This window comes from Pezoporus wallicus, unplaced genomic scaffold, assembly GCF_028554395.1.
Source record: "Pezoporus wallicus isolate ANWC-B61680 ecotype Strahan unplaced genomic scaffold, APGP_CSIRO_Pwel_v1 contig_6484, whole genome shotgun sequence".
Classification (NCBI taxonomy): domain Eukaryota; kingdom Metazoa; phylum Chordata; class Aves; order Psittaciformes; family Psittacidae; genus Pezoporus; species Pezoporus wallicus.
In genome coordinates, this window is record NW_026638903.1 from 1,064,799 (window position 1) to 1,080,269 (window position 15,471).

At 36.1% G+C, this 15,471-nt stretch overlaps 1 protein-coding gene across 3 annotated transcripts in view; it reads right to left on the reverse strand.

Moving 5' to 3' along the window:
- Positions 1-331: 331 nt before the first annotated feature.
- The window catches only part of USP25 (ubiquitin specific peptidase 25), an 89,881-nt gene continuing 74,741 nt past the window's right edge, over positions 332-15,471 (reverse strand). For 2 of the 3 annotated variants that reach the window (XM_057412998.1, XM_057413000.1), the window contains 8 exons: positions 13,986-14,099; positions 12,005-12,100; positions 8,418-8,596; positions 7,533-7,611; positions 6,385-6,464; positions 2,639-2,762; positions 1,799-1,994; positions 332-1,381 (listed from right to left, as the gene is read on the reverse strand). In XM_057412998.1, coding sequence (XP_057268981.1) covers positions 1,209-1,381; positions 1,799-1,994; positions 2,639-2,762; positions 6,385-6,464; positions 7,533-7,611; positions 8,418-8,596; positions 12,005-12,100; positions 13,986-14,099 — 1,041 coding nt within the window. In that variant the 3' untranslated portion in view covers positions 332-1,208. The remainder of the gene's footprint in view (positions 1,382-1,798; positions 1,995-2,638; positions 2,763-6,384; positions 6,465-7,532; positions 7,612-8,417; positions 8,597-12,004; positions 12,101-13,985; positions 14,100-15,471) is intronic. The other variant, XM_057412999.1, reaches the window with a different exon arrangement.

Below are 15,471 nucleotides of genomic sequence, written 5' to 3' on the forward strand. Positions count from 1 at the left end.
CTAACACAAAATGTTCTCTATAAAGAGTAGAAATCAAAATAGTGTCAAGTAACACGATTACCTAAGAATGCATTAAATTTCTTTTTCCACAAAATAATTAGGTTTCTTCATTAGAACCAGACAGTATTTCAGTTCTACCAAACAAGCCCTATGGATCTTTTCTTCCAGTTTCAACAGAAATTTAATTAGGACAAATAAAAGACTTCCGAGATATTTTGTTGCAACTGTAGCAACACATTTCAAGTAAGGAATTAATGTAAAGTTTTATTTCTGGTCACTTACATGACTAAAATACCAATTGAAAAATTGATTAATTCTTAAGCTTCACAAATTCCACTTTTTAAAAATCTTTATTTCCTCTACTTAAATCAATGTCTAAAAATTTTTCTCAAAAGGGTGTAATACATTTCCACTGAAAATAGTTTTAGTTCTTTTTCCAAACTTTTTTCTAAGAATTGAAGGAAGGTGCATTATTGTTTTGCTTCAGAAGCCAGGCCCTACTATCAGAAAGGACCTGGCATGGCCATACACACACGTGCTCAGGTGCAGTATCATACACATCAGTAAATAATATACAAAAAAAAAAATCCATAGTGTATAATACTGTGACAGTTTTTCAGTATATTCACAGACAGTAATCTCTGATTACCTGTAACTAAACTGGCCATAAATCCTGAAGGACCTTGTCTATAAAATTGAGTAACCCATCAATATACTCTATCTCTTCTAAAAATACCCATATTTTACACTAATATACACGGCATCTGCTTGCAAACACAGACGTAGCCATAAATAAAACTTTATTCTTTCATTTCATTTACAAGCTACCAAGTACCATGTATTTACACAGCACTGGACACTTAAAGTAGTTGCAGTCACAAAATGATCCAGACAGCTGTTGATAAAGTAAAGGATCTTAAGATAAAAGCAAAGTAATACTGTAACAGATAAGTGGCAAAAAAAAGCAGTTTTGCCATAATGATCAGACTTGCATGTTGCATCAATTCTGGTTGAAACAACTGAGTGCCATGCGATTCTCAGCTTTAACTGTTTGCAGTCTGGCTAAAGTTTGTACAGTCATTTCTCCTTTGCAGTTATTAAAATAAAAAAGTTAAAAACTATAGCAGCAACAAGCAAACCCTGTGACAGGAAGGCAAGGTTTAAGAACTAAAAAAGTTTATACAATGTGCTTAGGAAGGTTGCAGAATTTATCTTCCATCGGCTGGAGTTCGACTGAGTGACAACATGATTCGGGCGTATCTTTCACACAGTTCATGTGTGGAGTAGGAGGGTAACTTTGGCGGATCATTGAAACCTTTAATCTCTGTAGAGCAATCTAGCAGTTTTGGCAGGAAATCTGTCAGCTTTTCTTGCAAGTTGGCTGCAAATAAAACAATAAAGCCGAGCATAAGCATGTATTTCTGTTGGATGTGGAATTCTCCTTTTTCTGCCTGATTTTTATTTAATGGTGGGTGGGAGGAAGTGGACTTTCACTTGGAAAGATCCACTTCCTTTGAGTCTGCCAGTGATAACTAGGACATACCATTCCTAGGAAGATGTTAATATAAATGCCCCTTAAGAAGGTCTTAAGAAAAACAAATGTTTTTCCATTCAAAAAGCATGTTTCCTTTAAGGCCTAATAACCCAGTGCAATATATGGGAAAAATTGGGATTACTTAAAAGTCAGGGTACCTCAAAATACATTACCAAGGCAGAGAAGATACAGGTTCAGTTCAAGATACGGAAAACATCACATTTATAAAAAAGGGCCTTTTACCTGAATGAATAAATGACTTACGTTCCATTTCTTGTCCAAGATAGGAACACCAACGGTTTCTCATATCTTCCACAGCAACAATATCTTTTTCTTCCATTTCATCCACCAGTAGTAATGGCAAACATGGGACAATAAGCTCATTCATAATGATCAGTCCGTTGTTTACTTCCTGATCATCTCCTGATTCAAACAGTGCTGCAGCATGTTCATTTAGTTTCTTCATAAGCCACCACAAAAAAAGGAAAGCCTTTAAGTATACAGCATTTCATGTTCTACCATGCATCAGTTTCTGTTTAAAGCACAGTCATCCTACAAAGCTACCTGGTAATTTGTATTAACCACAGTCACACTTTATCATTTACAGCGAGGATCATATACTCTATTAAACCACTTGATCTTGTGCTGTTCCTCAAACCACTTCATTTGATACCTCCCAACTCAACCTGTGCAGCTGAAGACCCAGATCCTGTCACCTGCTTTGGTTTTCTCACTTTTGCTAAAAGTGACATAATCAAGGAAAAACAACCTTGTTTCCTGCTGATGCCTTTCTCAGTATTCATCTCCCCATCAAATTGTGGCAACAGGGTGAGTCAGTGAGTCTGCTCACCAATACTGTCAATTGCTGTTCCTACCTAACCCAGATATGATGGCAGCGAGCATACCATTTACAGTCATAAAGAACATGATTGATTATTCCCCCCAAAATGCCAATAATTTCTTTATTACTTCTACTATTTTTCCTTATAAAAATTTAAGTATTAACTTGTAAATGAAACAAAAATGCAACACTTTTCTACTAATTAATTTTGTTAAAGCTATTCAGCACATTCAACTCTGAAACATACTTCACCCTTCACTTACTAGCAAACATTCTCGTCTGTAGTGAGATATCAGCTCTTCATCATGCCCTCTGTATGGGCCTTTCGACAGGAGTTCTTTGTTATTCTGGTAAGCATAGATAAGGTAGAGCAAGGCTTCCATGTAACTGAAGAAATAAAAAACATTAGATGCAACATCTAGGTATCCTCTGTTTCAAGATAACTACTATACTTTTTAAAGGACAGGTAACTTCACTTGCTTGTTTGACTGTAAGTCCACCCCTCCCCAACAATCTCTTCATAATGTTTTTTTCTACCACACAATTTCATCTTTTATGTCCATTTAAACAATTTATTTTATTATCAGGTTACATCGTTTGCACATGAAGTCTGATCCAGAGCTCTCTGAAAACAATGGATATCATTTCACTCAAAAAATAGCTTTGGATTAGCCTTGAGTATACATGAAAATTCATTTTTTCCTGCGTGCATTTATGTCATATTAGGTTTGACCTTCTGCTGCCATATATACCTTGATACCATTCTACACCTTAGAAAATAAAATTGAAAGCTGTCACCTTATTTCTAAAATGTAAATTGGGAATTTTTAGCCTCACTAACTGGAAGTACATTCAAACTGTTTAAGTCTGAAGTGATGGAAGAATCCACAACATTTCAAAACCAGAAGAGCTGCCTGACTGGTTTTAAACCACGACATGTCCTCAACATAAAAAGGACATGGAGCTGTTGGAACAAGTCCAGAGGAGGGCCACAAGGATGATCAGGGGACTGGAGCACCTCCTGTATGAAGACAGGCTGAGGAAGTTGGGGCTGTTCAGCCTGGAGAAGAAAAGGCTGCGTGGAGACCTCATAGCAGCCTTCCAGTATTTGAAGGGGGGCCTACAGGGATGCTGGAGAGGGACTCTTCATTAGAGACTGTAGTGATAGGACAAGGGGTAACAGGTTCAAACTTAAACAGGGGAAGTTTAGATTGGATATAAGGAGTAAATTCTTTCCTGTTAGGGTGGTGAGGCACTGCAATAGGTTGCCCAGGGAGGTTGTGAATGCTCCATCCCTGGCAGTGTTCAAGGCCAGGTTGGACGAAGCCTTGGGCAAGATGGTTTAGTGTGAGGTGTCCCTGCCCATGGCAGGGGGGTTGGAACTTGATGATCTTAAGGTCCTTTCCAACCCTAACTATTCTATGATTCTATGATTCTCTGACTTACAGAAACCTAGTTATGACAGTCACTGAAAGCAGTTCAGGCAGCTACCCTAAAAAAAAGTGGTTATAAATCTCATTCTTATTCAAACGTAAAAGAATCAAGGAAGATAAATTTCCTAAGGAAGTGGTTAGAGGAACAGAACACTGTGCACTCACTCCAGGTGAGAACAGGAGGTCAAGTTTAAACTACCAAAATCAAACCACAAGACTACTAAACATAGCTAAAAACTGTGTGTAAGCACACGCAGAGTATACCTGAAAAATACATGTCAGAACTGTCCAAAGTAAATAAACTCAAGACTTACAGTAATGCCTCCCAATGAGACAACGTAGAGAAAGGAGAAAGCTACTTGAAATAGCAATGGCTCCTTAAAGCTTTTACTTTTCAATATCCCTGTTTAGAAGAACAAAATGAACCCCAGCACCATAATTTCAGAGTCTACTGTGATACCGTTTCTTCCACCAATGAGATCTGCTTATAGTACCTTGCAGTCCTAAATATTTATCAATATATTGTAAGTACAATATATTTACTTTTAAAGTTACATTTTTATTATTTCGGTGTTAATAAGGGAATTAAATAGTTCATCAATTTAGTCTTGTTTTCAGAATAAGGATGGTACCACTGCCCTCTACAGTGCACAATGCAAGAACCTCAGTAAATATCTCCTTTGGGAACCTGTAGATGAAACATGGGTTCATAATTGCAAAAGATGTCTTTAGGTCAGGTCAGTGGATACCCACCTCCTCACCCATCATCTAAGCATGTTCCAGAAACTCATAACTCTAGTCTTATTGTCTTTGTATTAAATACCACTTGAAGCATTTATGAAACTGAATGTCTTGCCAGAGTCTGATAATTTTTTCTGATAACTTCATTTCTGACACATATCAGAGTCTTAAGACTGGTCATTATGGGCTTGTGTTGTAAGTTATAAAGATGTTTGGTAACAAATGCCTCACCATAATTCTGCAAATTGATGTAAATAATGTAAAACTACACCAAAAACGCTGTTCAGCAGAGAGAAGAAACCCGTGCTTCCCTCCCTCCCTTGGCATAATAAGGATATATTATGGTAAGAAACAGATTGCTGAAAACACTGCTATTCTACAGCTGAAGGTGCCATCCTGGAGTCCAAGTGCCAAGCAACTTGAAGGTCTTACTGTTCCTGCCTGCCTGCTCTGCGTGTGCATGAAGTCCGGGGATAACAAGGAGGTTTCCTATATACCACACCCATGCCAGAGACATTTTCTACTGCTAAGGGATCAGGCAAGGGCAGTGTTTATTTTTAAAATAAGCCAGGCAATCTTCTGACTTTGTACATAATATTCTGTTTAAGACTGACAAAATAGCCTATTGCAACTTAGATTATTAATGAATGTTCTAATAATGACATACTAGCAACGAGAAGACAAACCAAAACTATGGGTTCATTGTGTTAGCCACTATACAAAGACATAGCTTGTCACAAAGACAAGACAGTGTCTTTTGCAATTGATTTTCCCATTTTGTCTGGGGCCTTTATTTCTGGGAAGCACATAACACAAAAAAAGAGAAATATGAAGCGATTTACTACACAACATATAGACAAAAAATTAAATTTTATTCCTTCTATAATTTCCCTATCTACTGTGTTACAACACGAGAAATCAGCTAAAAACTGACTATAGAATTGTTTTCACAATCAAATATCTGTATCATGCAATAGCTTGCAATTTTCACACCACAGATGTCAGCCACTGGATATTCTGCAGCTCATCATTTCATTCCTTTGGCTGGGCATGGAAGAAAGAGGCAATTCTGTTTTAAAGACTCTTCTGCAGAATATTTTGAGGCTTTTATGCTGTAATTACTATCCTCTTTGCATTTGTAGATCAGAGAATAAATTTTAGGTTTAGTACATTAAGTACATAAATGTCACCAATTTTATATAGCCATAACTCCTGTCTTGGTTCAAAAAGAGCAGGGAATAAATCACCATTGCCTCATGGAGCTAAGAAGAATCAGCTACAACTATGACAGTTATGGATGATAGTTTTCCTCATATGTGTTCTTTCTTCCTGACCTTTAAAACCCTTCATGGGTGGAATTTTGGCTCAGATAAATGCAGAAGGAAAAACTTGGCTTCTGTGGGAAGATGCAATAAAAAAAAAACAAAAGGGGGGGTCTGGTCTAACTTGTCTAATTGTGATTGCTGATGAAAACAGATGAATGTACGTGCACATATGGTTCCAGAGAGGAAAGATTCTTATGGCTGAGGGATACCCAGAGCACTTAGGTATACCTAGAGCACTTAAGAGTAGGAGAGAAAGAGGAATATGGGTATATGTGGAGGGTGCTCTGAAAAGAGTCCATGACTTGGTAAGAGATTGGAAATGGAGATTAAGAATAGGAAGCTGTGGGAAATTTTGAGGAAGATGCAAGACTGAAGAGATTAATGGACTGAATAAATACTTAACTAAAATGAAGAACATGTTAAACAATTCTTAATTTAAAAAATAGCTTTACTTATCAGTATTACATTTTGCCTTCAAATTGCTCTACTACATTTGAGCTCTACACTTACCTCTTTTTTTGGAAAAACTCCAATCCTACCATGAGAAACATGGTTGTTTCCCTGAAATTTCTATAGTCTTGATGCCATCTCTGCATATAAGAAAGGGTATACAGAACTTCATTCATAAACATGAAACACTTTTTTTTTTCTTTTACACACACACACACACTTTACTTAGCGCTGAATACTCACAGTAAGTGCTAAGGACCCCAGGAGGCCTGCGTGTGTAAAGCTTGCCTAAATCTGCCCTGCCTCAATTAAAAGAAAATACTTAAATTTCTAAACTGTTTCTAGATAATTTTTACAGAATCTATTACCATTTGAAAGGAACACAAAGCATCTTTGAAGAACCACAGTCAATTATAAGAGATCCCTTTCTTCTCAAAAACAGCTGAGAAGCTAAGAGCCTTTTTCTTCTTCCTTACATTACACTCAGTTATTTACTCAGAAAGTGTTAGAAAGCTTCTGTAAGTGGTTAGAAAGCATTCTAAGTGGTGCACAGGAATCTGCCTAGGACATAAGTATCGACTGTTAAGAGTCCTTAATGAACGAGATTATGCAGAGTTGAAAGTGACACTGTAAAATCAGCTACAAACTTAGTTTTAAATTAGAGATTAATTATTTTCAGCAACTATTAGTCACAAGTATTTAATGTCTGAGATTTGCTCTTCTTTTTCTGATTATTTTTTTAATGGCAGAGGAATTAAAATTAAATACATAAACTGGTTATGTATGTTCTCGGCAAACAAAACAACCTGTTGTTCATAAGAAAACGGGAACGGCTGCAGAGACAGCTGGAGGAAAACCACAAATGTGATTGTGCTGTGACCCAGTGCTCAATATGCGTAAGGCTGGGCTTAGACCACCTTTACTCTTTCGTTGCTGTTTATAACTAGAGAAAGCCAGTTGGCTCATATGGTGATAAATGACAAAAATACATGACATTTATTTAGGCTCAAGTCATTGGAATTAGATGTGCGGAAAAAAAAAAAATCCAGCTTTAGACCAATTGATAAGAGCAGTCTTCCCACAAATAAATGGTCTTTCAATAACCAGTTTTAACTTCTCAGTGTAAGACAAGAAGAAATTTGTGAAGATAAAATTCAGCTTACTGATAACTATTTCATATTACAATTTAAAGCATAAAAAATACTGACCTCGTATTCCTCCATGTTTACTTCATCTGGTTTTATCATTTCAAGCTTGGCTTGCGCAACCTTCATTATGTTACGACACCTTACAAAAAGCAACAAGAAGTCATGGAGTATTACTGGAAATTCTCAAAGAACATTATCCATACACAGACAACAGCCTCAAAGAAGTATAAGCTACAGCCTTATGCAAACCAGTATGAAAACACCGTGAAAAATGTGCTCTCAGCAGGAGAGGGCATATTTCTGAAGTACATGTGATGGAGGCCTGTATTATCTAAGAATTACTTCTTGTTTTGTTCTGCTAAATTGCAACATTGCCCAATTTTTAATTTAAAATTCAGAATGCTTTAAATTTCCAAATATTTACTTTCAAAAGTAACATTAGAAGGTTATTCTAATAACACTACACAGAAATTATGTTCACTTCTTTTCTATTTATTTATTTATTGGAAAAAATAGATAGAATTTCAAGTGGAAAAGAGACACTCTCTTACTTTCAGGTAAGTTACTCATCTAGCTTGTAATGCTTTGCTGTCTACTACTGGCTTTCAGGGCAGCGAAGAAACACAAATTACAAAGCCTTGCACAGTGCTTTGAAAGACAGTACAGAAATCTTTGTGCAAAATTATGAACCACACTGAGTATTTCTCCTTATTTCATACCAATAGAAGCCCATTTTCTTCCTTACTCTTTTTCACAGAGATTTTTATAAAGATGCTATTATTTTTATTTTTTTATTTTTTTACAAAATCTACTTGCAAGCCATAACTGGAAGAGAAAGCCAAACAAGCACACTAGCAAATACACACTAGCTGAATATGCAGGGGCCTCTCCACACATCAGAGAACATTCATGAGCACAGGAAATGAGACATACAAATCTTACTACCTTTCATCAAAGCTAAGATTGTGATCTCCAAACTGTTCCAGTAATGTTCTCTCAATTATCTTCTTTGGTGCCTGGTTTTGGATGAAGTACACAATTGCATGACGCAAGCGATAATCACATTCAGGTGGTGGATCTTCCTGGGCTAATTTTAGCAAGCGTGTGTATTCCAATTTAATTGCCTAAATAATTTCAAAAAAAAAACATTATTCATTTTGGCTTTTAACTCTTAAGCATCGTAAACACTAATAGGATAATCCATATCCCATAGCCTGTTGCCTAAAAGAAAAATATATTTTTTAGCACTTCCATAGATCAGACTTCCAACAAATCCGAACTACGTTAAAAAAAAACCAAGCAAAAAACCAATAAAACAAATGGTAAACCTGTTCCTGTCTCTCCCCAACTAAGCCTGCCAAAATCCCAGGCAGACCTTTACTTCAAAAACAGTCCCTGAGCAAAGGTTTAGCCAATCCCTAGAGACGCTTCTGTAATCTTTTACAGTCCAGAAACAGTGTAAGATTTCATACACTTTACAAATCTCATGAGGTTAAAAAAAAGTACCTCTAATACATGGTTAAAATGCAAATAAGTGAATTAAAAATTCTACAGAAAGTTTGAGGAACATGTATGATTTTGGAAACACTAAGTGAGAAAGATCTTTCAAAAAATCAAATTGTAGGATCTCTCAAGAAAATAATACTTTATGACAAATGGTACTGGTCTTCTATAGGGCAGGACAGAGTCCTTACTGAATATTGACTTTTAGGTCAACAGAAGCATTTATTTTTCCAGCTTCACCAGCACATTAGATTTTAATGAACATCATCTGTTATAGCAATTAGATTTGATTCACTGAAACTATACAGCATTAAACAAGAACAACAAAAAAATAATTAGAAACATGATAACAAACATTAATATGTTCCATAATTTATCTCTCAAAACAGGGAGCTGATAGGATTGTTTGCAAACACTAAATGCCAACTTGAAACAAATAACTTAGCACAGTAGCTCACACATTAGCAAAGTTCAGTGCAACGTAAGTATAAACTAAAGCTCGCAAAATACCCTCTTGAATATTTCAAATTCCTTTATGTTGAAATACCTGGCAGTGGCAGGTAATTTCTTGACTTTTAACTGAGAAATTTAGGTTCCCATCACTAGTACACATTTTGTTTCAGGACAAAACACATGGGTAGGATATTATTCATACAGGCTTAAATACAGAGCATGGGGAGAACTTTAAAAACAAAGAGAATGTTCTGCATCAATATTTTTAAATATTACTCATTTGCATTACCATTTAAAAGGAAGTTTGTGAGAACCAATTATAAATATCAAAAGCCACAGACAAGGTTTCTATTATCTTACATCAGAAGATGTTCTACCATTAGAAAACCAACAAGGACATCTATGCAACTAAACCCTGTTCATGGGGTAGGCCAGAAACAAAAAGACAATTGCTATTAGGCATTTTTCAGATAATTACTTAGAAGCAGGAAAAAAAAAAAAGCAACACGAGCCCACTATTTTATATACATATGTAAACAAAAGATGTTTTAATACAGATTCAGAAATCCTATGTACAATTAAAAAAGTAACACTATTTCTTTACACAGCATATAAGAAAAAGGGATGATAGAAAAAATATCACATGCTTTCATTTTCTCACTGAGAATGTTATATAAAAATTTTAAGGCAAACATTCTGCAAGGAGCTGCCTATAAAGTTTAAAAAAGGATGATTGGAAGAGGTCACTGATGAAGAAGCATCTTAACGGGTTTGTATTAGTCATGTTTCAAGCCTTTCACTCTAAAGGGGGGATGAAACTTTAGCAGTAACAATGACCCACATCAAATGGGCTTTATCTAAGTTACACTAAAATAAAGACATCATAGAAAAGAACCCACAATTTTCTGTAAAAACTCACTTTATAAAAATCGAATACATGAAAAGACCCAGAGTCTAACAGCATTAAAAAAATATTGTAAAAGCTTCTACAATAGGTTTATGGAGTAACATGAGATTTCATCGGACACATTTCAAAATACAAATTTTGTTACAAAGTAGGATCACTTCATCTGCATACATTCATCTGCATACATTCCTCAAAAATAAAGCACGTTCCACCCCTTATGAGTTATTGAAAACATGAATCAGCAGAAAATGAGTGAGAAAACTTTTCTACTCTCCAACAATTTTGTGTCAGAACATTTTCCCACTGAAAGACAAAATTCTGTCCCCATGAAGCGAAAATGTTTAAGTATTTAAAGACCAAAGAACATATCGAAACAGGGCTCAGCTGACAACTCTAAAGCAGTAAAAAAAAAACTTATTTTGAACTGCATTTCTGATTTAAAATTATTAAAACACCCTTCATATTAAATAAAATAATTGGCTGCAAACAAACTTTCTGGTAAAGAGTCTCATTTGATCAAATGAGCAGGGTTTTTTTCAACCTGACAGAAACAACATCACCACCACCAAAAAAGACATTTTCATTAAGTAATAAATTTGAGGGGGAAAACACAATCAAATTAAAGCAGAAGACTCACGACTGAATCCAAAACAAAACCTATTTCACTAAACAGAGCCTATGGCAGGTGTCTCTCCATTCCCTGAGGGCTGGCCCAGGGTTAGGTTTTGGTCCATTATAGGTGTCCATTAGAAGAACCCACACAAACAGACAAACCAACCAACCCATGAGATTTTGATTTCCTTACCAAGGCATTTGAAAATCTTGCGGTGGTGATTTTCACTTGGGTTTTGTTTGTTTGTTGCTTGGATTTTGGTTTGTTTTTGGTTTTGTTTTTTTCTTTTGGTTTTTACAATTTCTTCTAATGCAACCATATCATTAAGAAGAAACCAGATTACTACTTAACAACAAGCAAGAAACTTCTTCCCCTGCTCCAAATCACATGAGAGGATTTTACATCATGTCAAAGTAATTCCCTTTCTAATACCCTGAAAATTCGACAGATCATGAGCAAAAAATGCTCAGAAGTTTACATATTTAAGAAGACTAAATCATTTCAAAATCTGGTATCATTGTGAAAAGCAGCAACCACAAAAAGCCTTATGTCTAATTCCTGGTAATAAAACACTGCATAAATAAATACTATTAACATACATGCAGTTACACAAAGGAAAGTAATTTTGATGTACTGAAAATCTTTTCAGGAATATAAAACAAGAACATCTCTGAAATAAATAACCAATGACTACACACCAATGTCCCTGGGTGAAAAAAAAAACTGATTTCTCAGTCAGTCTAGCAAAGCCATGGGTTTTGTTACTAACAGGGGAAAACAATGCACATTCTTACTGATTACATATCTAAATTTCATGTTACTATGATTAGAAAGCTAAAATGCAGAAAGGTATATAAGGTACTAATACCAAGGCAGTGTACTGCTGAATTTACAGGAAAATAGCCTGGTTTCCAATGGGAGAAGTATCTAAATGGAGGACTGATATCAGAGTATGTATAAATGTTGGAACTGCCCTAATATGCATTAAAGGGGGAAGGGAGAAGCTTATCTAACAACAAAAGTCAGCGGAGAAAAAGTTGAAAATGTTAGTTGTACCTTAAAAAACCCTGCTTCTGGCCCACACCTGTCATAAACATTCCTGGCTTTACCTATAGCCATGATAATACCTTGCATGTTCGGGGTCAGCATGACCTGCCAACAAGGGATTTAAGGTAAAAGTTTTGAATGATTAATATTTTAATGACCAAATTCAATATGCTTTTAGTCTCATGCAAGACAAAATGCAACTTAATGCATGCATACATTGAAATGGCACATTTCAATACAGATCTGGTGTACACATTCTGCAAGTCAGTCATGGCATGTGTATATATTTTTACTGTAAGGACATATGATTACAGGAAGCTTACAAAAACAAACAAACAAAAAAAACAACCCACAAGAAAACCCCAACAGAACTATGTCAAAAGCAATTTGAAAGTTACAGTCAAAACTTCCCAGGAAAGAAACATGCATCCTTCAGCATTAGTATCCACCAGAAAGTACATATTGATGAGTGCTACCGGTGACCAGTTTCAAGTCAAAAAAAAAAAAAAAAAAATCAACCAAACATACTTTTTGACACTATTATATATATTATACTAAAAACATAAACTACACCACCTGTATTTTATGCATATTTCAATATCAAAATAAGAAACCCCATTGCTGAAAATACAATTGGTCCCTGAACCATTTGCAGACAAATTCTTATTCTTAACAAACACAAAGCCAATAAAACATACATCTCACAGCTATTCATACCAGTTATAGACAAACAATTTGATACATCTAGTTTACTCAGGAAGGCCTTTCTTCTTTGTTATCTGCGAGTAAAGAAAAACTCCCTCTCTCCTTGCCTAAGGTATAACTGGCACATCAACTAGCACAGCAACAAAAGACAAAAACCCCTAAACCTTCTGGAAGGGTTTCCCACACAAGAACAACATTAAAAAACCCAAGTGAATACACTTACAAACAGAACATAGAAATACAGAAGAAAGTTACCATCCTCTAGAAAAAGTATGGGGACAACGGTGGGGAAAACAACACTGAGTTTTTGGTGTGAAGATGTCAATTAAATCATTTTATTCCTCACCTCATGCTTCTAGTTACAACTGATCCAAATTACAGGGCAGAATGACCTGAAGTACCCATTTGCCTACGGAAGCAAAAGCTCCCCATAGTCCACCCAAGACCACATGCTTAGACACCCAAGAATGTGGGCTGCAACAACACTATCCCCAACCAAACCAAACATGGAGTAAACTGTGCCAAGGCAGGGCAGTTTGATGACCTGTTAAGGTTGGTTTCTCAGGATAACATGGGCAGATGATATCTGTTCCTCAAGTAGTAACAGGTACACACACCATCCTAGGTTTGATTTTAGGGGGAGGGCAAGAACTTTATGCTTTTGTTTCTTAAGCTTTGGAAGAGTCAGCTCCACTAGCCATATCAGTCCCAGGTTATTTCCACGGATCATAGAACTGTAGAATAGTTAGGGTTGGAAAGGACCTTAAGATCATCTAGTTCCAACCCCTCTGCCATGGGCAGGGACACCTCACACTAAACCATGGATAAACTTAATCTTTAAATTTGAAAAGCTTAACCTTGGCATTGACAAATAAGGTATCAGACTTGAATTTTAGCTTTATTGGACTGACATGAAAGCACAAACATTAAGATCACTGGGCATCTTGTCATTTTTTTAAATCACACAGTAGTCCACAATCTAGGGCCAGCATTTCAATTGCTACCTGGCCTAACACAAACACTCAACTTCCACAGCTAAAAAGACATATACACTTCCAGTGTAAATGGTACCATGCAAAGCGTGCCCAATTAGAGTAGCTAGTGCTTTCCTTTCTCATTTCATTACAAATTAAGACATTGTTAAGGTCAAACAAATCACTAAGCATTTAGTTTCGCAGAATCTGTTAGATGCCATGATGTGCAAACATGCCAAAAATTCTCATCAGGCAGGCAGCACAAAAAAGCACCAAAAAGGAGCGGTGCACACAACTGCAATCAAATGTACCTCATCGTCATAACCCCCCTCCTCTGACTCAATCACAAAAGTCCCTACATCAGGAATCGCCACTTCTACAACTCGCTGGTTAGGAGCTTCTTGAGCTGGGGCATTATCAGCTGTCTGCAGAAAAAAACCATCATCAGTCGGGGGGGGGGGGAGGATTAAATAATCAGAAAACAAGAGAAAGATGGAAAGGCACAAACTGATGCTGATCAAGTCAAATCCCGTGCACTGCTGAAATTCTAAGAAAAATTATATATATCATTTATATACACTAATTACTTACAGTTTCTTAATTTTTAATAAGTACATTTTAAAATTAAGCCATTGATTACTAAAAGAAAAAGCAACCAACTTCATTTGTTCTTTATTCACCCATCTAGAGGTTACTATGCCAGTATTGCAACTTTAACATCCACTAACAATTCCAGGCAGTTGTTAAAGGATGTGAACCCACCTCTTCTTTTCATACATTTCACCAAAAAGATAATACATATATCTGAAGTACCTAATGAATTCATACTAGGGGACAGCAATAAGCCAAAGGCTAACATTCCCTGATACTTTAGGAGAAAAAAGCCTCTTACAATCAAGGTATTATAAAATATATTCATTGGCACATTACATTCAACTGGTTTATTTTTTTAGAACAACAACTACACAGAAAAACAGGGGAAAACTATGCTAGTCACCAAAATTCTTGCTATGTTAAGCAAGTTTTAAACAACGGAGTCAAATCACACTTCCTATGGTCTATCATTGTATAACAGCCAGTTTACAACATTTGTAGTACTTAAACCTTGAGTCTAATCTAAGCAGAGTGCCATGCTACTTGTTCTGCAACTATTACAATAGTCTCATTTTTAACAAAGATTCTAGAAACACACAGAGTACCTATTTACATCCAGCACCATATATATACAAAAGAAGATTGTGCAGTCAAAGGGCAGAGAAAAAAGACGAAAGAGCAGAAAATGGACACAAATGATCATGTGGTGGCTAACCTACAATCCTGTTTGTTGCATGGTCTGATGTTGTTGTTCCTTCTTTTAAAGCAGACAAACAGAAAGTGGAGGAAAGGAATATATGCCTGCATGTCAGAATGCATATGGAAACAGATTAATTAAAGATCATGCTGATAAATTGAGAAGGAAGCACAATTCTGCCTAAGTGAACCTTGGGTATACAGAGAGCAGCTTTTACTAACGGAGTACCCTCAAATTAGCTACAAACTAGCTTTAGATTCTAATAGCTAAAACGTATTTGTTTCAAATAAAAGAGTTTGCATGGTTTGGGGTTTGTTTTGGGTTGTGGGTTTTTTCTGTTTTATTTTTAAAGAGCCATCCACCTTGCTGCAGAACAATGCAGTGGAAATATTGAAATAAGACAACCTGCACCTGCCCCTTAATGCCTATCATGATGCTCCCCACGTGGCTCCTCAACCACAGCCTTCTAAAGTTCTAAGGCTGATCACAGTGCAGTGTCAGTAGCC